At 41.0% G+C, this 26,478-nt stretch overlaps 1 protein-coding gene across 6 annotated transcripts in view; it reads right to left on the reverse strand.

Annotated features, from left to right (window-relative positions):
* Positions 1 to 4,652: 4,652 nt before the first annotated feature.
* Positions 4,653 to 26,478, reverse strand: part of tango2 (transport and golgi organization 2 homolog (Drosophila)) — a 186,074-nt gene continuing 164,248 nt past the window's right edge. For all 6 annotated transcript variants that reach the window (XM_041203176.1, XM_041203172.1, XM_041203177.1 and 3 more), the window contains 4 exons: positions 13,080 to 13,150; positions 10,743 to 10,896; positions 9,148 to 9,252; positions 4,653 to 6,120 (listed from right to left, as the gene is read on the reverse strand). In XM_041203176.1, the coding sequence (XP_041059110.1) occupies positions 6,000 to 6,120; positions 9,148 to 9,252; positions 10,743 to 10,896; positions 13,080 to 13,150 (451 nt within the window). In that variant the 3' untranslated portion in view covers positions 4,653 to 5,999. The remainder of the gene's footprint in view (positions 6,121 to 9,147; positions 9,253 to 10,742; positions 10,897 to 13,079; positions 13,151 to 26,478) is intronic.

Raw genomic sequence — 26,478 nt, forward strand, 5'->3', positions numbered from 1 at the left:
TCCAAAATTAGTAGTCTACAGAAGGAAATTGAGTTCTCATTGCAGGTTTCAAATCACTTCATTAATACCATTAACAATAGTGAAAAGCAGGCTTTCTCCCATTCTCATCAAAAAGAGAATTTTCAGACCCTATCTGGATGTTATGGTTTCAAGTATTCAAACTTCGTTCCATTGTGGCATTCTATGGGCAGGATTTGACGGCCCTGTTTTGGCAGGGACGGGCCATTATAAATGCCATTGGTGACAGCGGGAATGTAAAAATGTTTTCCATTTCACTATTTAAGTCTTTCTTATCCTTTGCCAATCTGTCCCATCTCCAGTTTATTATCTGTTGCTATTTATTTCACCATTTTTTCTATTTAATTCACGTTTTTTTGCTAGTTTTTATCCTCTTATTTTCCCTCGAGTGTTCACTTTCATTTTTAAAAAAAATGCCATTTATTCAATATATCCTATTATTTTCCCTCATTCTCCTATTTTCTCTATTCCTAACAACTTTCTTTTCTTCAGAGAGATACCAGGAAGACGAATGCCACGGAACAGAGGGGAAGTCAGCGATGAATGTGAAAGCATAAAAAGAGAATGAAAGTTGGAGAATATATGAATGAAAACAAAAGGAAAAGAAAACCACTAAGAAGGAAGTGGAACAGTTGGAATATAACAGAAGCTTACAGCACAGGAGGACCCATTTGGTCCTTTGAGTCTGTGTTGGCTTTTGGCTACAGCAATCCAAAAATTAATCTCTTTGCTCCCTCTGTAGCTTCCTCCACTTCAAGTCTTTATCTACTTCTCATTTAGAAGATTCAGTAATCTTTGCCTCAACTACTTCTTTCAGCAAAGCATTATATGCTCCAACAATTCTCCCCAAAAATAAGTTTCTCTAAACCACTCTCCTGTGTTAGTGACAATTTTAAATTGGTGATATATTTCATTGATTCCCCAGGAGGGCAGGGTTAGAAAATTGAAAAATCTATGGCTTGCTTTAATAATTAGAACTTTAGTGTTCTCAGTTATACATTTTTCCAGTACAACTGGGCCCGTCTGCTGTAGAAATGTACTTTTCATTTCTGTAACCATTGATCAGAGGCACCATAATGCCACTGTTATACAGGTGAGAGACTGGGAGCTGTGAAGGATAAAAGGGCCTCAGGTATTCATGCACACAAATTACTACAATATAGGTATAAAAAGTAATCAAAAATAGTAATGGAATATTTATTTTTATCTCAATGAGGCAAGAATACAAAGTGGAGGAAGTGAAGTTGTACAGAACTCTTGTCAGACCCCAAACCTCAAGAAAAAGCTTTGGAAGGGACACAGTTTGAAAGGGATACAGCTGAGACTCACAAAGAATAATACCAGGGTTTAAAGAGTTAAATTAAAAAGACAGGTTGCATAAACATGCCTCATATTTCATTGCGTTTGAGGGGCAAATCTAATCGAGATATTGAAAATAATGGATTTGATAGTTTTTCTACAGATACCCTATTTCCTCTAGTGTGGGAATCCAGAACTAGGTGGCATAATTTTAAATTTAGAGAGACATCATTTAAATCAGGAAGAATGTTTTTAAAGGGTAATGATGTCTCAAACACACTCTCCCTCAAAAGACTGGGAATGCTTTTCAATTGAAACTATTAAGGCCGAGTTTGATAGATTTTTCTTTAGCAAGGGTTATCAAAGGATTTGGAATAAAGGCAGGTAATAGAAACAGGGTACAGATCAGGCATAATTTAATGGAATGTTGGGGGAAAAGAATCCAGGGGTTGAACTGTCTGCTCCTTCTACAAACTATATTAACTTGAAGCCAGAATAATAGCTCCAATTAGCAACAATTTTGGCATTGTGTAAAGGAGCATTTGAATACAATCCCCTTCACAATCATCACAAAAGTAACAAGGGCCAGGATTTTTGGCTCGGCGAGTGGGGGGCAGGGCCTGCTCGCTGAGATGTAAAATAGCAGAGGGTGACGTCAGGCGTGCATCCTGGCATCACTGCGCGTCATTTAGATTTTCGGTTTGGCAGGCACACAGCTGAGTCGGCTGCACACCCGCTGAACTGTCAAAGGCCTATTAAGGCCATTTAAAAACTAATTAAACCAATAAGCTGAGCTGCCCGTCCAACCTTAAGATTGGCAGGCAGGCGAAGAGCCCAGGCGGCCTTCGCATTTTTCATGGAACCTCATCCATTGGCGGGATGAGGTTTCATGATGTTTTTATAAATTGAATAAAAATGTTTATTAAAATTCATTGACCTGTCACATGAGGGGACATGTCTTAAAATGTTTTCTTTTCTCTATTTAGCTTTTAAAAACTTAAACTAATCTCCCAGAAGCACCTCTGTGCCTCAGGGAGATTTTTGCGCTCTTGAGCGCAGGCCCCGACTCAGGGAATAGCCCCTGCCCTCGCAGGGAGTGCTCAGCACTTCCGGGCGCGTGTCACGCTGGGTGGGCCTTAATTGGCCTCCACATGTAAAATGGCAGCGCCGATTGGGTTCACAACCTTCCTGACCGGGAAGGGGGAGTGGGGGTCTTTCCCCCTAGGGGGTTAAAAAATAGTCTATGGAATAGTAACATCACGCACGCTAAAGCTAATTCAGATATGGGCAGAAAATTCAGAGCCAAATATTAGCCCATTCCCCACAGTTCGATAGTGTTTCGGCGTGGGTAGACAAACCTTACAGTTACCCAGAATCTTGATTTCAAGAATCAGGAATAAAAAAACACAGATGACATTTGTTGAGAGTCACACAGTTGCTGAAAAACATCCATTTCTAAGGTGACCATTAATACAGAAAACTATTTGTACCCAGCTAGCCCAAGTGAGCTCCTCCCTACCCTAATATCTTTCCTTTTGGTGTCATTTTCAAGTATTTTCTTCTGCCTGTAAAGTTCTCTTGTATCTCAGAGACTGGAAATGTTCCTTTTCCAAAGTTGTACCATTATCTCTTATATCGGACACTAACGGACTTGATCAAAGTGGGTTCATTCTCTTTTGACATTAACCGACTTTCCAAATCACAGACACGAACTGGAGCCCAGGAATTGCTCATTCGAAAAGGCTGGCTTTGTCTTCTACCATGGCAGCTACTGCTCTTTCCTCTCCCAACTTTGCCACAAATTTTCTCTCCTCATGAAGGCATGGATTCCTTGTTCCAAAGTCACTGGACATCCTCCAGTATCTTAGCCAAGTGCTCATTCTTCCTGTATGAAAGTTGGCATACATGTCTGACCATCCAAGGCATCAGGGCTGAACCCAACCCACCCAAAACCCACACATAGGCACTTCCCACAGGTGCCACTGAATACCACCAGCAGCAGGTTTTCTGACTAATTTTCCCACCAATGCAAACCGCTGCACTTCTACTGCCATCTTGGCTAAGGTCAATAACAGTGTAGACTATGCAATGAACTCAAAGCCACAGCAGTCCTGGCCTTTACTGAGAGAATTAGGAGACCCAGATAGCTTGTTTAATTCAACAATTAAAAAATTACTATATACCTGAGTCAGCAAAACTATCTTATAACAAATACGATACGCTGGAACTACTTTGAAGGTTCCACACTTCATCTTGCTTTCAATAATGACACACAAGACGGGAATTCGAACACCCTGCAGGTGCTGTATGCGGATTTAATACAGTTGAGTTTTCTTGCATCACCATACTTAAATGTAAGGCTGCATCTACCAACAGTTAACTTACATTGCTGGCTGAAAAAAGATTGGCATGTTCAAATAATTAATTAAAAAGGTTGAGTGCATCTAAGGCATTTCTAAAGATAATATCCAGTACAATAAAGTCATTTACACAGTTTTAGAATTTACAGTAGATACTGAGAAAATTTGTATTGTTTTATTCCCTTCCCCCCTTTGAGAGATTAAGTGCATTGACCAACAACTTTGACACACATGCACCATCAGTTTCAATTATAATTTATGTCCATCAATCTTGGGAAGACCAAATTATATTAACAATGCTATTACTTAACACTGTGGCTTGAAGCAAGTTCCCGACAGGAACACGGATTGGGGAATAGGGCTCTAACACTGCTGTGGTGATTCGCACAGCTATGCTTGGTTCAAAATTGGCTTCCTGCTGGGAGTGCAGCAAATGACCCTAAGGGCTTCCCCACAGGACAGGCAAGGTAAAAAAGGTTGAGGAGGGGAAAGTTACTTTAGTGACTACTAAATGTCCTCTAGTGTCTGCTTATGTAGATATATAGCTGAAGCCAGGGAATAAATCACTACTGATAAAAGCAAAAAACTGCGGATGCTGGAAATCCAAAACAAAAACAGAAACAGAAATACCTGGAAAAACTCAGCAGGTCTGGCAGCATCGGCGGAGGAGAGCACAGTTGACGTTTTGAGTCCTCATGACCCTTCAACAGAACTAAGTAAAAATAGGAAAGGGGTGAAATATAAGCTGGTTTAAGGGGGGTGGGGGGGGGGGGCGTTGTTGGCACAAGCAGCCAGTGATAGGTTTTTCCAGGTATTTCTGTTTCTGAATAAGTCACTAGTACCTCACAATTATGTTTGTGAATGGTGGGGGTGGGGGCAAAGGTTTACAAAGACAGAAAAACAAAGAATTGAGATGCATGGGGTTAAAAAAACCTTAATCCTGATATTCCACACAAAAATGTGATCAACCTGTTACACAAAATAAAAATGCAGAAGTTAACTGCATTGTTTATAAGGATACAATTACGTTGAACAATGCTAGAATTATTAACCAAACTGGAACAAACGAAAGCAGCTTTGCAAACACAAACTCACACAAACACTCTCACAAAACGCATACTAACAACGAAACAGTCATTCACGCACAAACACACACCTGCACATGTACACACAAACACACATAGGGCTGGACTTTACGGGCGGAATTTTAGGGTCCCGCTGAAGTCAAAGGGCTTTTGAAAGGCTTGCTGCATTTTACATGCTCTTGCTACCAAGAGGCCGTAAAATTCTGCCCTATGTCTGCAAATCAGGCGGGCTGCGCCCCCACCTCCTCCAGCCCCCCGCCCAACTACACAAACGTAAAACAGGCTGTGATGGGGTTGGGTTGGAAATACAATGTCATCACGCCAGTCTCCCAAATTACAGAAGCCAAGTGGGTGTGGAAATCAGCAGCCCTCCCCACCATTACTAATTAACAAGCTATTAAGCTTGTTAACAAACCAATTGTCTGCAATATTTTGTTGCTTGCTGCATTTTTTGGGCATTGGGCGTGAAAAAGTTTGGGATTGTATTACGGCAGCTATAACGTGGTAGCACAAGGTTGGCAGAAAAGGCTCGTTACTGGGACCATGGCTGAATGCAGCAGCGGATCCTGCTGGGGAAGGTGGCAGTGCCTGTATGTTTTTAAAAACACATTTTCTATCTTTTCTGAACCTTCAATAGAAAAGTAAAGATGATTCGGAGAGCCGGGGCCTTTAAACTTATAGCTGTGACTGACTTCCTGCTCGCAGCAGTGCCCCTTTGTCGCAAGCCTACAGTCTCAATTGGGCACAGAGCCCCACTTTGCACCTCTAATTGGCCTCTTTCCCGCTGGATGGCCACTAATTGGCCATCTGACTCTTGATTGGATGAGCTGAGATAGCAGGGCAGAAGCGAGCGGACCCCTCAGTTTCCGTTCCGCCTCTCTGACCCCACCGGGAAACATAAAATCCAGCCCATAGATACACACATATTCACACCCGCATACACATACAAACACACACTTGCACAAATTAACACACACTTGGAAATACATTCAGTAGCATTCACGCACTGAGACATTACACTCAATTCACATACATTGACCATCAACTTCCGAAACACAAAGTAGTAAAGATAGTGCGTTTTAAAAGCAAGACAGTTGTTAGGCTGCAGCATGATTTAATCAACCATTTACATTTTCAGTGCCCCAGAAACCTGCAGCCTCTGTGAAGTATGCTTTCAAATCCATTCAACTTTGTTCTCTGTGCCTTTCTTTTTCACTGTGTGCTGAATGGGAAGCTGTTAAATCTCAAGTTCAAACTGGAAGGAGCTGACTTTCCATTGGTTTACGTCAGGGGCAAGCATGGTACGCTCTGTGAAGTTTACGTGACCTTTTGCATCAACTAGGATGACAGTGTTTGTCCTGACAATAAAATAAATCAAAGATTTCAATGAACTTAAAAAGAACTTTGAAGCTAAAAGAGAAAAACACAAAAAATAGGGAACAAAAGTCACTCAGAACAGCAACATAAAAAGAGATGAAGTTCCATCTAAAGATCGCCAAAATACTTACTGCCTTTCTTACTATAGCAGGTCCAAAAATGTATGAAGGGATGTAGATTAAACTAAAAATATCAAGTGTTAACTCTTGGAGGACTATGAAGTATTTCAGTTAGAGAAATTAAACCACAACAACTTCCTGATTCACCAGAAATACTTGATGGTCTAAATGGTTTCCTCTTTACTTTTAGTTTGTTATTCATCTTTAACCAGCCACAGGATATTGGGGCTGTATATTTTATAGTACTGCAAGATTTTGGGAAATGTAATTCTGAAAGGTTTGGTTGTTGAGGTTGTTAATGTATGAGTAATCCAACCCTCAAAAGGACCTTGATTTTCGTTCTTGAGGCGGCTAGCAGGAGTCAGAAAAATTGCCAGCTCAGCCTGCCTGCCTCGAGGACAATGTGCCCGCAAAGACGGGAGGAGTCGGGCCAGGTGACCTGGGAAGCAGCCACAGGTGCTGCCAGGTGGAGGGCAGGCTGTTCAAAAGGCCCACCTTGGTGCAGTGGGACTTTGTCCCAATTCAAATAAAAACGTAAAGGCCCTCCAGCCCTCACACCCACTCACCCTCTAAACTTTTCTCATGCCCCATCCAGGCCACTTCATACCGCCACTCACCCCTGGCCCCTCATGTTCCCTATGTCAAGCTCTGCACTTCTGCCCGCCCCCGTGGCCCCCTTGTGCTGCCCATGACAAGCTCTGCCCTACCACCCACCCTCTGTGGCCAGTCATGCTCCTGCCAAGCTATGGCACTTCCATGCACATTGACCCATGACTCAAGCCTATGTATATGCTTGGCTGAGAGCTCAGGCAACTATTAAGCTTGTTGAAACACCTGAGCCCCAGAGAAACTGATGCTTAAATGACAGCTCAAGCTCTCTGATCTCTGCTGTCAATTTCACTGTTTATTTACACAAGGTTAAGTGGTTTCAAGGGTTTGTGGTTTTTGTTATTGATATTTTAAAGGGTTTGGATAATTGACACTTTTATTGGCTTGCAGTGAAAAGACCTTTTTTTCAACAGCGGAAAGTTATGAATGAATTTCTTTATTTAAAGTTTTTTTTTTACACATCCTACTGTCGATAGAGAGTTCATTGGTTCTATCCAGTGTATAGGGTGGATCAATGGGCATGGAAGTTCCATAGCTTGTCATGGCAGATATGAGGGGCCTTTGGGGTGGGTGGTAGGTCAGTGTTTGACATAGGGGGCACGAAGAGGACCTTTTGAACTTATATTTTAGAAGATCCCTCATGCAGTCTAGGGTTCACAACTCCTCTGAGGGGTCGTGAACCATGTCTCTATAAAAACCTGGCCTGACTCCAGGAAAATTGTGGAGAAGTACGAGGTACCTATCTCCACAATGCAGCAGGCCAGAATGGGATGCAGGCTTTTGACAGGAATCAGCCTGCACGTTTTAAAGGCATTCCCGAAAATCAGACAACCTGGGAGTAGGGTTGGGAATCCCGGAATCGGCACACATTGCCATTTCTAAAGGGCTCCTGAGTCATCTTGACTCGGTGAAAATCCAGGCCAAGTTGTCAAAAGATACGCACAAAAATCACTTCAGTTTCACTTCCTGGCATGAATGATGGAAATACATGCTATGTCGTTTTGGAATGATGGATCTGTTTGTCTTTTGTTCTTTGGAAAAAAAAACTCCATCTCTCCTGGAGGTGTTGAATCCTGACTCAGGAAAGCTCCATGACGTTGGTGACTTGGGTGAGGTAGCAGAGGACAACCATCACTCAAGCGTGAGAATTAAGAGTAGTTGTGGCAGTTATGAACCATATAAGGCACCACAGCTAGGTTTCATCCAATGCTAAGATACGCACATTTTCAATAGGGATCAGTGGATAGTGATCAGAAGTGCCTGTTCTATCCTCCTTATATTAGGTGGTGTTAAGGATAATTTTAGTATCCTTACCACTACTACTGCAGCTGAACCCAACACAGACTACAGTTAAAACCTAAACTTATACATTGGTATAACTGGATGAGGAGCAGAGAGGCAGATTGATTTTAAACATGATGTGATTGAAATTTTGATTGGAGGAGTCTTAAAAACGCTATGTTTTCTAATCCAATTAACACCAAAGTGATAAAAGTCAGGGTTTTCTTGTAGGAGGCACCTTAACCACCCATTGCAAGTCAGCCATAATGGTTTTGATCATTATGGGGGAGGGCAGTTTAACAATCAGGAAAATTGGAAGAACATGTTTCCTCAGGTCCTGCTGAAGTTAATAGCAGGACCCGATTACCAATTTTGGAACCTATTTCCTGCCTCAGCCAGCCAGATTGAGGGGCTCAGCTCCCAGCTGAGCGTTCAGCCAGCCAACCAGCAGTGCGGATCCTGCTCGACTGAACGCTCCAATCATTCAAACGAGGAGACAGCACCAAGTTGGTGCGTGTAAAATCTTATGCACGCAGCCTCATTAAAATATTGAAATGAGGAAGCCACATGCCCAACTGCCGACAAAGATCAGGCTGGTTGTCTGCACCCCCCAACCCCCTTCCTGTCTCAATTAAAATCCAAAGTGTGCACGTTGACACCGAATTGGATTTGGAATTTTTTTTACACTTTAATTTCTCACCGAACCCAAACCCACCCATTCTGAGGGTTAAAATTACTCACAATGTTGCTCTCTGTTACTTTGAGTTGCAGACATTACAAGAAAAACAAGGCAATATCTCAAGTGGAAATTGCAATCTAGTGGTTAGGAGAATTGAGGGCACTAGCTAATTAAAAAATTCAAAATGCTGTTTCTTCTTTCAAGTCTAGATGCCTATTTAAGGGCCCCTCTGGTATGATATGAATGGTTAGTCCATTCGTACTTAGCTCTGATCAGTGAAATAGAAAAATGCTGACTCCAACTCATGAGGAAGAACTCACCGGGTGCCATAAGAGGAAGTGCGGACAAACAATGCTGATACCTCCTTCAGGATGGGTCGAATGAAATCCTGACCCTGCTCTTCTATATCAGTAGCTGGCATTTGGCTGATAATAAAATGACAAAAAATCTACTGTCAAACTGTACAATGACCAATTATGCAGTCAAGCTACTTAGATTTTAATTTTCTGCCATAAACCAATGATGTTTTCTTTCCTTTAACTTTACCACTATAAGTGCTAAATCTGATGTGCAATATAACCCAATAACATTCACCTATAGACTTGGGCAAGAATTCTTGGTCCATGAGTGGCACAGCACTGTACTTCCTGAGAGCTCAAGTTTGAATTGCAACCTTGACTAACAGCCACCCAAAGGTGGTCATCAGATGGGATCTGTGGTATTGAAGTCAACACTGGAGAGCTTGGAGGTTATGACGTAATAAAAGAGGGCAAACTTATAAACGATAAATTTAAAACATAATGTTATATGTAGAAAGTCAGATCAGTGGAGTTCACCCACAAACATTTAACAGACTTGTAAACGTGTTGGTACTAAAACAAGTATTAAGCTCTTTATTTTAAATATATTGACAGCATGAAAACAGCTTCTACTGTGCACTTTTTATTTCGGAGATTGCCATATTATTGCATTTAATTTGTGACTTGGATACTTACTGCAAGTCAGAAACAAATAGCACTGAAGTGTCAGCCTAGATTATAAATGCAAGTCCTGGAATGGGGTTTAAATGTACAACCTTGGAAATGGAGGTGAAGCGGTTTAGGAAAGGAGAGAGCAACGTTACAAAGATCCAGAAGAAAAGCTCTCTTTTTAGAGTTCATAACACAATCAAAGCTAGGATTTAAAACAAGGCTTTTTACACCAGTCAGATACTCCACTGACCAATCTACTAAATTGTTCACGTATCCAGTGATGTTTCAAAGTTGCTTTTTCCAATTTTCCCATTGTCTCCTTAGGGTATGCGCCAACTATAGTCTGGGAAAAATTGTCTGCGTCCAGATTTACCCCAATGTTACTCTGAACCAGGTAGGAGTTGGACAAGTGCCATTTGATGATGGTTCAACTTGAGTTACACTTAAGACAGCAGCTAAGATTGGGAACTCAGTACTTTGTCAGATCATGACTCCTTGCATTAGTGCTCTAACATCATGCATCAGTGATAGGATGTAATTTCACACGTGCCAATAACTCTCGGGTATGTCATCCAGATTATCACAGTTCCACAGGAAAGCCTTGTCCGTGATCGTTAATCTACCACAGAGACCATCACAGCTGAATCTAATTCTGGTTACACCTAGCGTCCATGCGCATTTTTCAGACAGTGTCGATGAAAAATGATCAGATGAGGAAGCGATGATTGATGGTTTCCCCTAAAGTCTATGGGAGCTAAGGTCAGCTTTGCTGCCTTAGCCAAGCTCAGCTAAACTGATAGTTGAACTAGGGTCTTCTACTCTATACGGCTTAGCAGTACTAATGGCAGTGCTGTAACAACCAAACCATTTGAGCAGTTCCTAGTTAACTTTTGATTTCTACATATTTAAGCAGCTTTGGGACAAATATTGTAAATATTACTTACACCTCCTCATTATTCAGCATATTGATGAGTTCTTGCACCAAGTTCTCTGGAGAAAGTTCATTACTTTGCTTAATTGTGTCGGTGAAAAGTTTTTTTCCATGAACAAGTTTTTTCCATGGAGTCTCAAGAAGACTGTTAGAAAGCCCATAAATACCTAGGGATGTAAAAAAAAAAATAAATGCAAGAAAGATCGATGACTCTAATTGAGTGCAGAAGTGTTGTTTGACTCCAGAGTTCCATTGTTGGCTCAAATAAAATGTCAAATTTCCAATCTTTTCATGCAGATCACTCTTTTGAAGGTGGTGGAACCACTTGTGAATGAGCTAGTGGCAGTGCCGATGACATCTATGACTCAAATGTGACTCAGAGTGGTGCAACTTCGCTTTTAAGCAGATACAGCTGCCTCAACACATTGAAGAATAAGTCACCACTATGGAAAACTGAGCCAGCACTGGAGATCACTGAGGTTTGATTTTCAATTCAGGGTTGGGAACCTGACAAACGGATCATTTCCAGGTCCCAGTCCTGCGACATGTCTGCATCACTCACATGACACAATCTTTAAATGTGAATGCCCTAATTGGATTGGAGGTGAGCTTGATGTCCAATTAGTGGTGCCAAGCTTTGTGAGAAGGTGGAAGGTGCCTGTTGGAGCAGGAGCATCAAAGGAAGACAGCAGTCAAGACAAGGTCTGCTGTTGCCTGGCACAAGAGAGGAAGCAGACATTCGAAGCTTCAGCACTCAGAGAATTGGTGAAACAACCAGACAAATGGTACTGCACCTGATCTCACAGCACAAACCCTGGAGACAAAATTTCTCTGGTTTCAGACAAAATCTTTGCAGTGCTTCGCATTGAACCTGACAGCTATGCAACTAACATGCACCAGACTGTTCAGGTTTGGCGATTTCTGATTTGAAAATTATCTCCTGGCCCTCCCTGGCCTGTTAACAAGCTCCTCAAATGAGCTTAATGGACATTTCATTGGAGACAAGTGGGTTCCCCGTGCTGCCCTTGAGAATTGCGTTCTCGAGGTGTTGGAATCCAGTGACTCCCTCCAAGAATGCAATTTCCAATGTGCGCCTGGACTGGGCTTGCCCCCTACTGCAACTGAAAATTCAGCCCCTTGAATTCAAAACCTGATTTCACAGTCTCTAGATACAAATCTACAAATGCTGTAAGCAACACCGAAATACTCAAGAATTCACAAACATTAAAAGAATTCACCATTTGTCCTTAAGTTTAAAACTTCTCGGGCAACTGCAGGCCTCTGGTACCTTGCCCAAATACCAATTTTTCAAGTTCATGTGTTGAACCTAGACTGCAAGTGTCAAGAGGCTATTGACCTTGAGGAACATAATAGATGAGTCCCTTTTTAATTCTCAAATATCCACATGAATGTACTTTCCAATGGGAAAGGATTAGGTAGTCCTTGAAAAGCTTTCAGGAGCAAGAACCCTGGTTGACGATAATTTGCCTTCTCTGGTTCAAAGATGATGAGACAAATTGTAGTGACACTATCATTATTCCAGAGATATCAGCAAACATGGAAGGAGGCCTTAAGACAAGGTGGCAATATCCGTGCCTCTGGGTCAGAAGCTCGAGGTTCAAGTCCCACGTCAGGGCTTGATGGCCATGGAAGATATGTCCATAACATGGCCAAAAACAGGTTGATTATCAGCCTGTAAATCCTTCCAATACACCTGATGTCAGGCGTTAAAAGCGGGGGAATTTCCTGGTCTGCCGTGCTGCCGAATGTAATGGCAAACCACTGAAGTACTTTGCCAAGCATAATCATGGACCAATCCAATGGAAGTCTATGGTCACCAATGCCCACTTAGTACCTGAATGAGGAGAATCAGCAAACTCAGCACAGACTATGGATCAGCATCAGGGACATTCCTGGAACATTTGTCTCAATATCACACTGTGCTGAACTGTTTATGAGGAATTATTTTTTTGATCTAGCTCAAAATTACTCCAGAACAGGACACAGTCCTGAATGGACCAGCAATAATTGGCAAACATCAGAAGATGGCTTTCAGTTTCAACCTGTGTAGAGAACATATCTGCCATTTTGATATCTTGCACATCGAGCTAAGTGGTGTGGGTCAGAATGATTGCCACCTTCTATGTAATGCTAACATTTTATTTCGAACTATAATTGAACAAAGAATTCCAATCTTGTCTACCTACATTTGTAAGGTTGGGTTGTTCAGATTCCAGAGAGGAAAAATGTAATTTCTACACGATTCACAAGAGCCATTCCTGCATTCTGTACTTTGCTACTCCCACTTTTTAAGAAACTTAATTTTATTAATAAATATAAAAACTCAAACCTGGCTCCAGTGTTTTGGGCTCCTGGCCACTTTTACTTCCATAGTAACACATTGTATCTCCTTTGGTATTGCTGTAAGAAAAAATGATTAATCTAAGAACTTATCTTTTTTTGCACAGGGTTTATCATAACAGTACACATGGTGCAATTTAATACGCTGTGTCACCTCTTTGCATGTTTTGAATGGTAGCATGATTATTAGAGATCCTTGGAACAGTTGATGACATTGCTTTGATGATCATCATACACTTAATTAGACCAGTGCAGTGTTAGGTGGAACAGCACAATGAGTCACCCAGGCCCCTTCTCTGATATTTTACAGAGGATGTTCTTTAAGAGCACTCATATTCTTCTGAATGTAAATTGTATTCTTCCTCCAAGTTAATTTTCACTGTTAACTGTCTCCTCCAAAATGGTACAAGTTTTTTTTTCTCTTCAGGGGCTGATTAAGCATCCACTATGGGTCCTCAAAAGGGCGACATATAGTGGCGATACATTAAAAATCAATGAGTAATCAATCAATGTTGATGTTCACCAACTGACCAGGAACAAATTTTTATCATATAAAAGATGTGACTGGAGCTGGGAAACACACTTCAGAAACTTGCTTCATAGACCATTTAGTGCTGAAAGCTTGCAACTATATTGTGGCAGTTAACATATAAAATTGTGTGACAACTGTTGACAAAGTAATTTACAACAGAAGAGAGAGACCAAGAAACATGATAACAAGAAGGGTTGTGAACAGAACGTGCATACTTGGTTTGGGATTTTTAATACCTATATGCTCTCACACCTTTACATGTACATCTCAAGCTGTGGGTTCAAACAGATCTAGGTATTGTGATGTAGGATTTATCTACCAATGGTTTTTAAAAATAGGCATTTCTAAACTGCCAGGCTCAAAAAGTATAAACAGGACAAATCAGCAAATTATAATGAAAGTGCAAATAGAATTTGATTTCTTGGGATTTGCAGCTACGTTTGCCATATGGGCTTTATGTATCCTGACCTCCATCTAGTCTTTGATAATCCTTTGAATGATGGGGAATTATATCATTACACATGCTGCCTCTGCTCAAAGTGGGCACATGCAGGCGCAAGATAGACAGCTGATTCCAAACCAGCATTGTCTCGCTTTCATTGAAATAATTTCTTTTCTTGCAAAATGTCTTTAATTGCCCAAAATACTGGATTTTCATTAAATTAATCTATTCAATTTTCTTCCAAACTGATTATAAAATTATACACACCTATGCTAGCTCTCTGAAAAAGTTATCCAATTAATCTCCTCTGCTACTTCCCCATAGTCCTGTAATTTATTAAATTTCAAGTATACACCCAATTTCTTTCTGAAAATGGCTACAGTAAAGTGTCCGAACACCAGCAAGCTTGGGATGAGGCTGTGCTGGATTTCGGATCTTAGTTGGATTTCAGATCAAGTGATTTGGACCGTGGGAAGTTCCGGCCAAGTCAGGGTGGGTGGGTCACTTGCAATGTGGCAATAAGCTGGCGCGCAAGCAACGAAGATGATAACTGGCCTGGTGTAACACCGGATTAAAGCAGTGTTTAGCCGAGTTGCCCAGCTAAGTTTTTTTTAAATTTTACTCAATTAAAATTGATGAATGACGCTTTCTAAAAATATCCTGTTTTGGGACAACTCCAGTTTTTGACAGCCGGATTTGAGCCATGGAACTGAATCTGCTTCGGTCATCTTTTCAAGCAGTGCATTCCAGATCATAACAAATTGCTGCATTAAGTTTTTCCTCTGAGAAAATTCTATCACAAGATTTTGAAGTTATTTTTGATTTCTTTAGTCATTTCATACGTGTTACAATGCGATTCTAAAGGAACAGAAACCTAAGTTGGAATAAAAAGCATGGATAAAATACAGTTTTATATCAAAACAGTTTTTTATCAAAAACACAGTTTGTATTGTATAACATCACAATCACAAAATCTGAAGGAGGCTTTGGGGGTATTATTTGACATACAATAGTTCTTTTTAAAAAGTTTGCTGACAGTAAAGTGAATCTATGTGCCAAACAGCACATAGCTTCCAATAAAAGCTCCCAACTCAATGACTCCCCTGTTAATATAATGTCATTGGCTCAATGGTTCATAATTGTTAATTATAATGTATCTAAAATTCCAGATTGATGTTGCTCTCCTGCTGTAAGCTGATCTGCTTCACTGCACTGCTAACCTATGACATTAGCAGTTAGACTGAGTGAGCAGCATAAACAGACCATTAATGCCGATGATTCATACCTTAACTCAGGAGCCGCCATACAAACATGTTAGATATCCACCTCTGGGAAGTTATAAAGATTATTTCTTGGACATTGAGACCAGCAACAGCTCGAATGGCTTCCTATGGAAGCACATACTGAACCTCCCGATGTTCACAAGGAAAACAGCATCCTCAAAGAACACCATCGGCTGACAGCTAATGAAGCACTCTCATTGACACATGACCTCTAAAAACCCCATGCACCTGCCTAAAAACCTCTAGTCCCCACTGGAACACACCCCACACCCTACAAACTGACGATGGCCCCACCTCTTGATGGTGCACCTCCTGATTGACTGCAAACATCACCAACCGCAAAATGATTCTTTGGTAAGTGACTGGACTAAGCTTCCAAGGAAAATCTGAATGGCCCTCAAACACTTGAGAATGGACCAGTGATGTTGTGGCCACTGGTTCTACAAGTGGAAAATGAGGAAAAGCTCAAAATGTGACTGTGCCCATCCAAGTCAGACCATCGCCCATATATGAACTTCTGCCCTGAGAGATCCATTCCTGGTGGCATCACAATCATTCACACTGCATCAACCAAAGCCATTTAAGAAGATTGTAACCTTAAAATCAAACTTTAACTGCTTACCCAGCCCTATGAATAAAAAAACCCCGACATTGACAGTATAGTGGGGAGGCGACGGAGTAGAGATATTGTTGCTGGAGTAGCAATCCAGAGACCTAGGGTAATGCTCCGGGGACTTGGGTTTGAATCCTGCCACGGTAGATGGTGGAATTTGAATTCAACAAAAATCTGGAATTAAAAGTCGAAGGGTGACCATGAAACCATTGTCGATTGTTGTAAAAAGCCATCTGGTTCACTAATGTCCTATCGCGAAGGAAATCTGTTGTCCTTACTCACTCTGGCCCACAGCAATGTGGTTGACTCTTAAAATGCCCTTTGAACTAGGGATAGGTAACAAATGCTGGCCTGGCCAGTGAGGCCTCCATCCCTTGAACGAATAAAAAAAAAAATCACAAACTAGTCTATATTTGGAAATTTTAAGTCTTAGCTGAGGTGGAGGAGGTTGTTTCCTCCACTTCTCCTATTTGAGCAGGTTATAGTGGCACCTGACTGTTTCTTAACTGGCACTCAAACTCCTCAAGGCAGTTTTACTAACTGACTTAAATGGAAAGCAAAGCGTGGGTGGGGTGTAAAATGGGCAGCTGATCTGATCCAGTTAAAATTACCCTCCTTCAGTGCTGTAAGTAGCCCCAGAGTTCTATGCTTTGATCTCAGGGAGCTGATGCTGAGCTGAGCAAATATGTTTTCTCAATGTAGAAGGAGGAAGATAGCACAAAAAAGTAGAATATTTTCATTTTTTTTAAAGTACCTTTTGATTTTATTTGGGCACTTTCAAAAGCCCACCATGTAAATGAAGAGAGCTCAACTTTCATGCAATTATCTTTTGTTTCTAGCATTAACTGTCAAACTAGCAAAAATAATACACTTCTTAAAATAAGCTTTTCTTTCCATTACTAATCAAGTAACTACAATGAATGGTAAAGCGTTGTGAATCACAGCAAGGACATACAAAAAGTGCTATAGCAGTGATAATTAGAATTCATATTCAGATTTGTCCTTTAGAGTCTGGCGGAATATAAGACAGGAAAGTTGAACAGAACTAGCAGAAATATAAAGTCAAATAAATGAGCCTTTAGGACTGCCTTAAAAAAATGAGGAGCTTCACATGGTAGCAGTTTTAATGGTGCTTGTGGTCAATTTATCTCCTACTTGTTATGTTTTTACTTTAGTTTCTCTCCTTCTCTAAAGTTGTCCCTCTCACTCACCCCCCGCCCCCATTCTTGGAGACCAATTATTCAGTCAGCTTTTAAGAAGGCTGGTGAGGATATCCTTGGTGATTATTCTTCCTTGTGCTGCCCACATTGCATCTTACGTTTTATTTCTTGCTCAGACATGTCTGCTGACAGGTAAATCAAGGAAGTGGCTTCAAGAGTCCATCATTTGCCTCCGAAGAAGTGAAAGGATACTTAACAATATTTTGCTTGAATTACCATATATAATTACAAATAGACATTCCTTGGTAACCACTTAATTGAAACTTAATTGTGAAAGTCAAGTATTGAATTTTTTCATGGTTTTGAATCAAAACGCAGGGAATTACAAGTCTAGCATGCTGATGTTTCAGGTGACATTGTAACAGTACAATAGTGCTTAGTTCATACTTTTGCAAAAGTGTAAGCTGCTTTGTATGGCTCAGAGTACTCTGCACTCCTAAAATTCTGGCCTATTGTGTATCTCTGATATTACTTGTTCCGCCGTTGGTGCCTTCAGTTCCATAGGCTCTTAGCTCTGGAATTCCCTTCCCAAAACTCTCCGTCTCTCTCCTCCCTTAAGATGCTCCTTAAAACCTACCTCATTGACTCAGATGTTCACAGCACAGAAGGAGGCCACTTAGCCCATTGTATCTGCACTGGTCAAAGAAGATCTGATTACACTAATCCCATTTTCCAGCGCTTGGCCCATAGTCCTGGAGGCTATGGCAACGCAAGTTAAAATCTAAATATTTCTTAAATGTTACAAGAGTTTCTGACTCAACCACCCTTTCAGGCAGTCCATTCCAGACACCCACTGCCCTCTGGGTGAAACGATTTCTCCTCAACTCCCCTCTTAGCCTTCTACCTCTTACCTTAAATCTATGCTCCCTGCTTTTGACCCCTCTACTAATGGAAAAAGTGCCTTCCTATCCACCTTATCTATGCGCCTCATAATCTTATACACCACTATCAGGTCCCCTCTCAACCTTCGCTGCCCCAAGGAAAACTACCCCAGCCTATCCAATCTTTCCTCATACCTCAGAGCCTTAAACCAAGGCAGCATCCTAGTAAATCTCCTCTGCACCCTCTCCATTGCAATCACATCCTTCCTATAATGTGATCAGAACTCCACGCAGTACTCCAGTTGAAGCCTGACCAGCGTTTTATACAGTTCCAGCGTGACCTCCCTGCTCTTGAATTCCATGCCTCAGCTAATAAAGGCAAGTATCCCATATACCTTCTTAACCACCTTACCTACCTGCCCGACTACCTTCAGGGATCTGTGGATATGCACACCAAGGTCCCTCCGATCTTCAGTACTTGCCTTGTTAGCCCTCCCCAAGTGCATTACTTCACATTTTTCCAGGTTGAATTCCATTTGCCACTGCTCTGTCCACTTGACCAGTCCATTGATATCCTCCTGCAGTTTATGGCTAACATCCTCACTATTTACCACCCTACCAATTTTCGTGTCATCCACTAACTCCTTGATCACACCCCCTACATTTAAGTCCAAATCATTTATGTACAACATAAACAGCAAGGGCCCCAGCACCAAGCTCTGCGGAAATCCACTGGAAGCAGACTTCCAACTACAGAAACATCCCTCCACCATCACCCTCAACTTCCTGCCTCTTAGCCAATTTTGGATCCAACTTGCCACTTTGCCTTAGATCCCATAGGCTCTTACTTTCTTGACCAGTCTGCCATGAGGAACCTTATAAAAGCCTTGCTAAAGTCCATGTAGACCACATCAAATGCATCACCCTCATCAACGCTCCTGCTTACTTCCTCAAAAAATTCGATCAAATTTGTCAAACATGACCTTTCCTTAACAAATCCATGCTATCTCTGATTAATCCATGTCTCTCCAAGTGCAGGTATATTCAGTCCATCAGAATTCTTTCTAGTAACTTCCCCACCACCGAGGTTAGACAGACTGGCCTGTAATTTCCTGGTCTATCCCTTCCTCCCCTTTTTAATAATGGGACAACGTTAGTCCTCCAGACCTCTGGCACCTCATCTGTGGCCAGAGAGGTTTTGAAAATTACTTCCAGGGCCCTTGATATCTCTTCCCTTGCCTCCCTCAACAATCTGGGATACATCTCATCTGAGCCTGTGGATTTATCCATTTTTAAGGCTGCTAAACCTGCTAGTACCTCCTCTCTCGCTATGTTAATTTCCTCTAATATTTCACAGTCCTCCACCTCGATGTCTATACCTGCATCAGCCTTTTCAACTGTGAAGCCCGAAGCAAAGTATCCATTTAAGACTATATCCACGTCTTCTGGACCCACACACAAATTACCTCTATGGTCCCTAATTGGCCCTACTCTTTCCCTCTATGACCTAGCTTTTGGTTACTGTACCTCTTTATGTGACTTGGTGACAAATTTTGTTTGATAACATTCCTATGAAAAGCCTTGGGACATTTCACTATGATAAAGGTGCTTATATAATTGAAAGTTGTTGTAGAAACAGTTTAACTATTGTAATGATTTGAGCCTGGCATTACAATGTGTGACTGTTTCTGTCAAGACATGTACAGGTGTGAACTGCAGAGCCAGGGAAAATTTTAAAAAAACAAAGTTCTTTCTAAAGAGATATGTGCTTGATTCTCTGTAATGATAAAGGGCAGCATGTTTAGTTCTGGCATGTTGGAGAAACTTCACTAATGAGTCCAGGGAGCCTTCTGATGCAAATAGTTTCTTGGATGATCAACTTTCCTGTCAGTTCTCTTTGAACTGAACTCCAAGTTACAGAAGAACAACCGTCCTAACCCGTGTAGTTGGCAGTCAGTACCAGGAGGTCCCAACTCTTTCCCAAATTTACTTCAGCTGCTTGGATACAACCTGTTAAGTGGAAGTTATTTGTTGGATAAAAATCAATGCTGGCCTCAGCTGAATTAGGCCTTTGTTTTTCTGTGCAGGAACCTCCCTCTCTGATCAGTATTCAAGTTTATGCTATCTTTCATTGCAGTACTGTCTCTGTTGAAAAATCACTTGGGGTGTGGGTGGAGGGGAATGGGGCAGCTGGAGGGCTGGAAGCTGTTCCTAAATAAAGAAGAAAAATCCATCATTCAAATTCATAAAAATCCATAACAGCCACTTAAGAGTATTCAAACATACAATTATGTCATCCCAAAATATAAACATAAACATATGAGCCCTTAGGACTTATGCTTTTCAAAGAATTTGAGGGTTCGACCTGGTAGCAGTTTTAATGCTTGTGGTGATTTTATCTCCTCCTATTTAATATGTTTTGACTTTAGTTTCTCTGCTTCTCTAAAGTCATCCACTCCCATCTATTCTGGGAGATCATTTATTCAGTCAGCTTTTAAGAAGGTCTGTGAGGATATCCTTGGTGATTATTCTTGCTTGTACTGCCCAGCCTTTGCTCAGTGCTTCATCTCACAGCTTGCTTTGACATTGCAGATCTGATGGTGTGGAAAACGTAAGCAAGAATAAACAAACATGTTTCTCCTTCCACAGCAATGTCTGGAAAATTCTAGCAACTTATACAATTCACAAGCTGAATGCTGGGATTTTGAAAAATCCTAGGGATCAGGGAGCAAAGTGAAGGCATGCATTTCTCCACATAATGAATTCCCTCTCTCAGAGAGCGAGGTGAGGGAAGGGGAAAAAGATAGGAGAATAAAGGGATAAGTCAACTTGGGACATCCTTGCACTTCCTTTTGGTTTAATATCCCAGTGCTTTTTATAGAAGAAAATAACTGTTCCGGGGTAGAAATTTATTTGACACTTGTTAAAATGTCTATTTCATCATGGTGTAGACTCTCAAGCAGAGAGTGCCATTGGGCCAAACCTCTAGTAACAGCAAATGCAGGAAATGCTCTGTGTCTTTCCAGAGAGGGTCTACTAAGAATCCACAACTTGAAACTGGCCAAGAACCAATCTGGTAAAAGCAAAATACTGCGGATGCTGGAAATTTGAAACAAAAACAAGAATAGCTGGAAAACAGCACCTGTGGAGAGGAACGCAGTTAATATTTCGAGTCCGTATCACTCTTCATCAGAACTAAGGTAAAATAGAAAAGAGATGAAATATAAGCTGGTTGAGGGGGGTGGGACAGGTAGAGCTGGATAGAGGGCCAGTGATAGGTGGAGGCAAAGAAGAGATTGCCAAGGATGTCATAGACAAAACGACAAAGGGGTGTTGACAGTGGTGATATTAGCTATGGAATGTGCTAATGGTGACATTAAGGGTAGAAAACAGGACGAGCAAGTGACAGATAGTCCTAGTGGGGGTGGGGTAGGGGGGGTAAGGGATCAAAATGGGCTAAAAGGTGGAGATAAAACAATGAATGGAAATACTTTTAAAAATAATAGAAATAGGTGGGAAAAGAAAAAAAAAATAATATATATATATATATATATATATAATTAAAAAAACCACTCTGAAGATGCTAGAAAAACACATCAATGGTTAGGAAAATCTGCATTACAAAACTCTATAATTAATGGCACCACGGCTGTCTGGCAGGGAGAGAATGACATTACTTGACGGCTTCCATAGCAGCGATAAAATTGTTTAGAAAAAAAAAGCATCAATTTTAAAGAAAATTCTTTTAAGACAGTCATTTTCTTGCATTAGAAAGGGAAGCACTTTTGGAGCACTCCTAGACTTTCCTTTTAATATAATTAAGCTTTAAAATAGATGTTGAGTCTATTGATATTTATGGTGTAAAAGGCTGCCAGTCTGGGCCATTTCCACTAAACATGAAATCAGAACTAAATTTACTTCCTCAGCTAGAATTGAAAGTTCATTCTTAATTGCCATCATTTTCACAAGACTGCCCTAAGGGGAAGGGTGTGGCGGTGAGTAAGATAGTATTCTCTTTGTATTCTTGGGAAAAACATGATAATTACACTGGGGCCTTAATTGAAGCACTATTCAACCAAATTTTGACATAGTGGTGCTATTTCTATTTTTAACTGAAATAAAGTTACTTCAGAGAAAATTCAAGTAGTTTCCCCAGGGATGAGATGCATTGGTTGAGGTTTCATATTGTACATATATGCACATTGGATAATGGAGCAGTAACTGCTTATTTCAAATGAAACTTAAACTATTGGGTTTCTCAGTTTTAATAATATACAACAGTGAAAAGGAATGCACACAATTCATCTTTGACAGCACCTTCTAAACCCGTGACCTCTGTCACCTAGAAGGACAAGGGCAGCAGATACATGGGAACACTGCCACCTGCAAGCTCTCCTCCAAGTCACACACCATCCTGACTTATTGTTGTTCCTTCACTGTCGCTGGATCAAAATCCTGGAACTCCCTTCCTAAAAGCACGGTGGGGGGGGGGGGGTTCCTACATCATGTGGATTGCAGCAGTTCAAGGAGGCAGCTCACCACTACCATGGGCAATAAATGCTGGCCTAGTCAGCGATGCCCACATCTCCTGAACAAATCTTTAAAAATGCCAAATACGTAATAGCTGCTTTGAAATATATACATCTTTTTCTTTACACATTCTTTCTAATAATGGTTACTCTGTTCTGCAGCATTGATGATTTTGCATTCTGTTCAAATTCATCATTCCTCAAGTCAAATACAGATCTTTGTTACTTCATCAGAAACTGTACCTAACCTTTTTAATAATAGATGCACACCCTTGTCGATTTTCTTTAGAATTGCACTCAAGTTTCAAAAGCCTTTCTAGCAAATAAGGTAACTGGAAATAAGTTCAAGGCTTTTAATATGTTCTAAGGACATCGTTAATTACAAGAATACTTTCTTGGATGTCAATTCCTGCCTTGCATCATAACAGAATGTAAGAAAAAGGACGGAGAAATAGTCATTGTGATGACAGTATTCCTCACATGCATTGTCCTGAGCTCAATTAGGCCATTGGGAGAATGGGGTGGGGGATTGCCACTGGTGTTTTGAGAAATAACCAAATGACCGAATAACACAGCAGAAGCCGAGCAGGAGGCTGTCATTTTGCCCACTCAGCTGGAGAATAAAGCCCAGTAGACAGGAACAAAAGAGGGGCAGGAAGTTTCAAATAAAAGGAACCCAAAATAAGTCAGCTCATTCTGCTCATCGCTGGAAGCAGTGCAGCTTTTTGAGCTGTTAACACACGTGGCTTTCTTCGTTAGCCTTTCCTTGTGTACATGGTTCAACACTCCAGTGAATAAGAAGTCGACTGATCATCTTTGTTAGTAACGGTCGAGGCAGCAAGAATTATAATTCAATGGCAACTTAAACCCTGAAACATTTCAATCAAAACAATTCACGCAAAATTTGAAAAAATATTCAAAAGCTCAGCAGGAATCGGACTGTTTGTGCAGAAGCATCCTCTTGGCAGACTAAACCCATCATTCAACAAACAGTGTAATCCTCTATTGACCTCTATTTCAGGTCTGATGTTAAGAAGAGTAGCAAGACCGTGTCTGTAGATTTCAGACCCTGTGTTTGGATAGCAACAAGTTTTGGAATTGTCACAATCTAGATGAACATTAATAATATACAGTGTATGCTGTTACTTGTGTTTATGCAGTCAACTTCCTGTCCGGGGTTTTAAGAGAAACTTGTAACTGTTGGTGTCAAATTTTGCTAACTGGGTTTTTTTTTCAAGTGACATAGGAACATAACATAACCTGAGCTGGGCAGAGGATGAAGTGTAGCATATTTCATGCGTACCCAGCAACCTCTGGTAAACCTGGCCAGTTTTACAGCTTCAGTTGATGTGCTGGATGAGCCCTGGGAACATACAAACTAGGGATGGAACACTGTGCATTGCTGGAGATATTAAAGGGATGCAGCAGCATAAATTGCTCATGTAATTTACTTGGCTACCGTCAGACACAATAATCAAATTGTCAACATCCCTGATGTGCAGCCCCAAATAATTCCAAAAGAAGCTCCTGCCCAGAAGCAGGCACAAAACTACTATTTCTTAATATTAAAAGCCAGAGCAGGCCCTCATCACCTGGCTCTGAAGATGAGTCATTTTCGGACTTAAAACGTTAACTCTGTTTTTCTCGCCACAGATACTGTTAGATCTCCTGAGGTTTTTTTCCAACATTTTCTGGTTTCAGGTTTTCAGCATCTGCTTTTCATCTCAAAGCTTTTCATCTTTCCTGCACCGGTTACATAGGATATAAATCCTTCTGCCTGCTTCAGGCAGGGCTTTCCTGCCCCCATCCATTCAGACTTTGGAAATGCTCATCATGTGCAAATAAATGCAAAAGCCTGGCAATGCGATCTTGTTCTTATTTCCTATCCCTAATGCCTCAGGAACCGGAGCACAGAGACCATTAGAAGAATAAACATCCTCCTCGGAATGTGTAATCAAGAAAATGCTTTACCAGAAAATCAATCGAATTTGGTCTGAAGGTCACATGAAGAATTCAGTACCTTGATTGACTGGTATTGCAGAACTAATGGCATTTTTTTGCTGAACATGTGATGTGCATGATGTATGCCTGCCTGTTATCAGGCCAAAGCTTGTGACAAAAAATCTATGTTGATGTATGGATCATGTTGCAGTGTCCCAGTACTGGTTTTTGAACAGTAACTTGTATTTATATATCACCTTTAATGACGTCTGCAAGTTCACAGATGCTACAAATATATATGTGGGTAAAGGCACTTAGATTAGAAAAATGGATAACAGGCCAAATGTGATGAGGGTAAAAGCAAAATACTGCAGATGCTGAAAACCTGAAACCAGAAAATGTTGGAAAAAAACCTCAGGAGATCTAACAGTATCTGTGGCGAGAAAAACAGAGTTAACGTTTTAAGTCCGAAAATGACTCATCTTCAGAGCCAGGTGATGAGGGCCTGCTCTGGCTTTTAATATTAAGAAATAGTAGTTTTGTGCACATGAGTAGTTCTGCAGACACTTCTTAGGTGGAACACATTCTGTTTATTTACAAGGTACTCAGCAGCTATACATGTGTGCTTCTACACAACAAACTATCTACATACTTCTGCTGCTCACTTGCAGGCTACTGATTTCCAACTTAACTACTAACTAACTAACTAGAGTTAACCTGCACTACTCCACTGTTGGTTATGTAAGATCATGTGATCTTCCTTTACAGCATCCTTCTTAAAGGTGCACTGCACATTAGATAAAACCACAGTTATCACATCCCTCCCCCTTTACTTGGAAACATATTTTTATGTTTACAATTACAATCTTTTCAAAACAGCAAATTATTTACACTGCTAAGTAATTTACAAATTCAGTCTTTCTGGGGGTTTTCTTTGGTGTGTAGAACATCTCAGCTGTACAAATTCAGACGCTTTGTTCGGAACCTCATTTCCTGGAGTTGTCTGAATATCAGGTTCTTCGGTGGGCACCTGCAAATCTGTTTCCTCAACTCTTGTAGGTACAACAGGCACTTCAGACATATCTGTGCTAGGTTGAGTTCTCTCAACAGGAAACATTGACACGGTCGTGAATACTGGTGGAATCACTTCTTGATGACTTGTCTTTCTCTTCCTCAAATGATCCACACATCTCCGTATGATTCAGCCTTCACGTGGTAAGATAGAGGTCCAGTCACTGTACATTTTTCACCTGGTGACCACTTTGGTCCTTCTGCAAAGTTCTTCACATATACCGTCTCTCCCGCAGTAATCTTCCTCTCACGACTTTGCCAGTAGTGTCCAGTTTTCTGACTTCCCTGAGTCCTCTCCACCTTCCCCCCTAAGTTCGGCATTATTCAGCTCAATCTAATCATGAGACAGCATTTCATTACTAATTGCACAGGTATAACACCTAATGTCATTATAGGACCACCTTTAACGCAAAAGAAAGCGTTCTACCTTGGTTGTAAGGGAATCTCCAGCTAACTGTTTCACGCCTGACTTAAACGTTTGAACTGCAGTTTCAGCCAATCCGTTTGAAGAAGGGTGGTACGCCGAAGTTTAGAGTGATACCATTGAGGCTGATAAAATGTTGAAACTCTGCATTCATAAATGTTGTGCTGTTATCAGATGCGACCACTTCTGGTGGTCCATTAATTGCAAAACTTCAATGTAGCTTCTCAGTTGTAGCAGAAGATGTTGGTGACTTCACCTCATATGTCTATCCATTTTGAGTGAGCATTTACAAATGAGTAAAAACATTGACTACGTGGAACTTTTCATGGGAACAATGTGTAATTGTACCCAAGCCTTGCTAGCCACTCCCAAGGGCGTAATGGAGCTATTGTTGGTAACTTTTGCTATTGCTGACGCTGCACACAATTCTTCGCTAAGCTCTCTTTTTCTCCATCCATCCCAGGCCACCATAGATAGTTGTGTGCTATGGTCTTCATTCGGGAAATTCATGG

Source organism: Carcharodon carcharias, chromosome 13 (assembly GCF_017639515.1).
Source record: "Carcharodon carcharias isolate sCarCar2 chromosome 13, sCarCar2.pri, whole genome shotgun sequence".
Lineage (NCBI taxonomy): Eukaryota > Metazoa > Chordata > Chondrichthyes > Lamniformes > Lamnidae > Carcharodon > Carcharodon carcharias.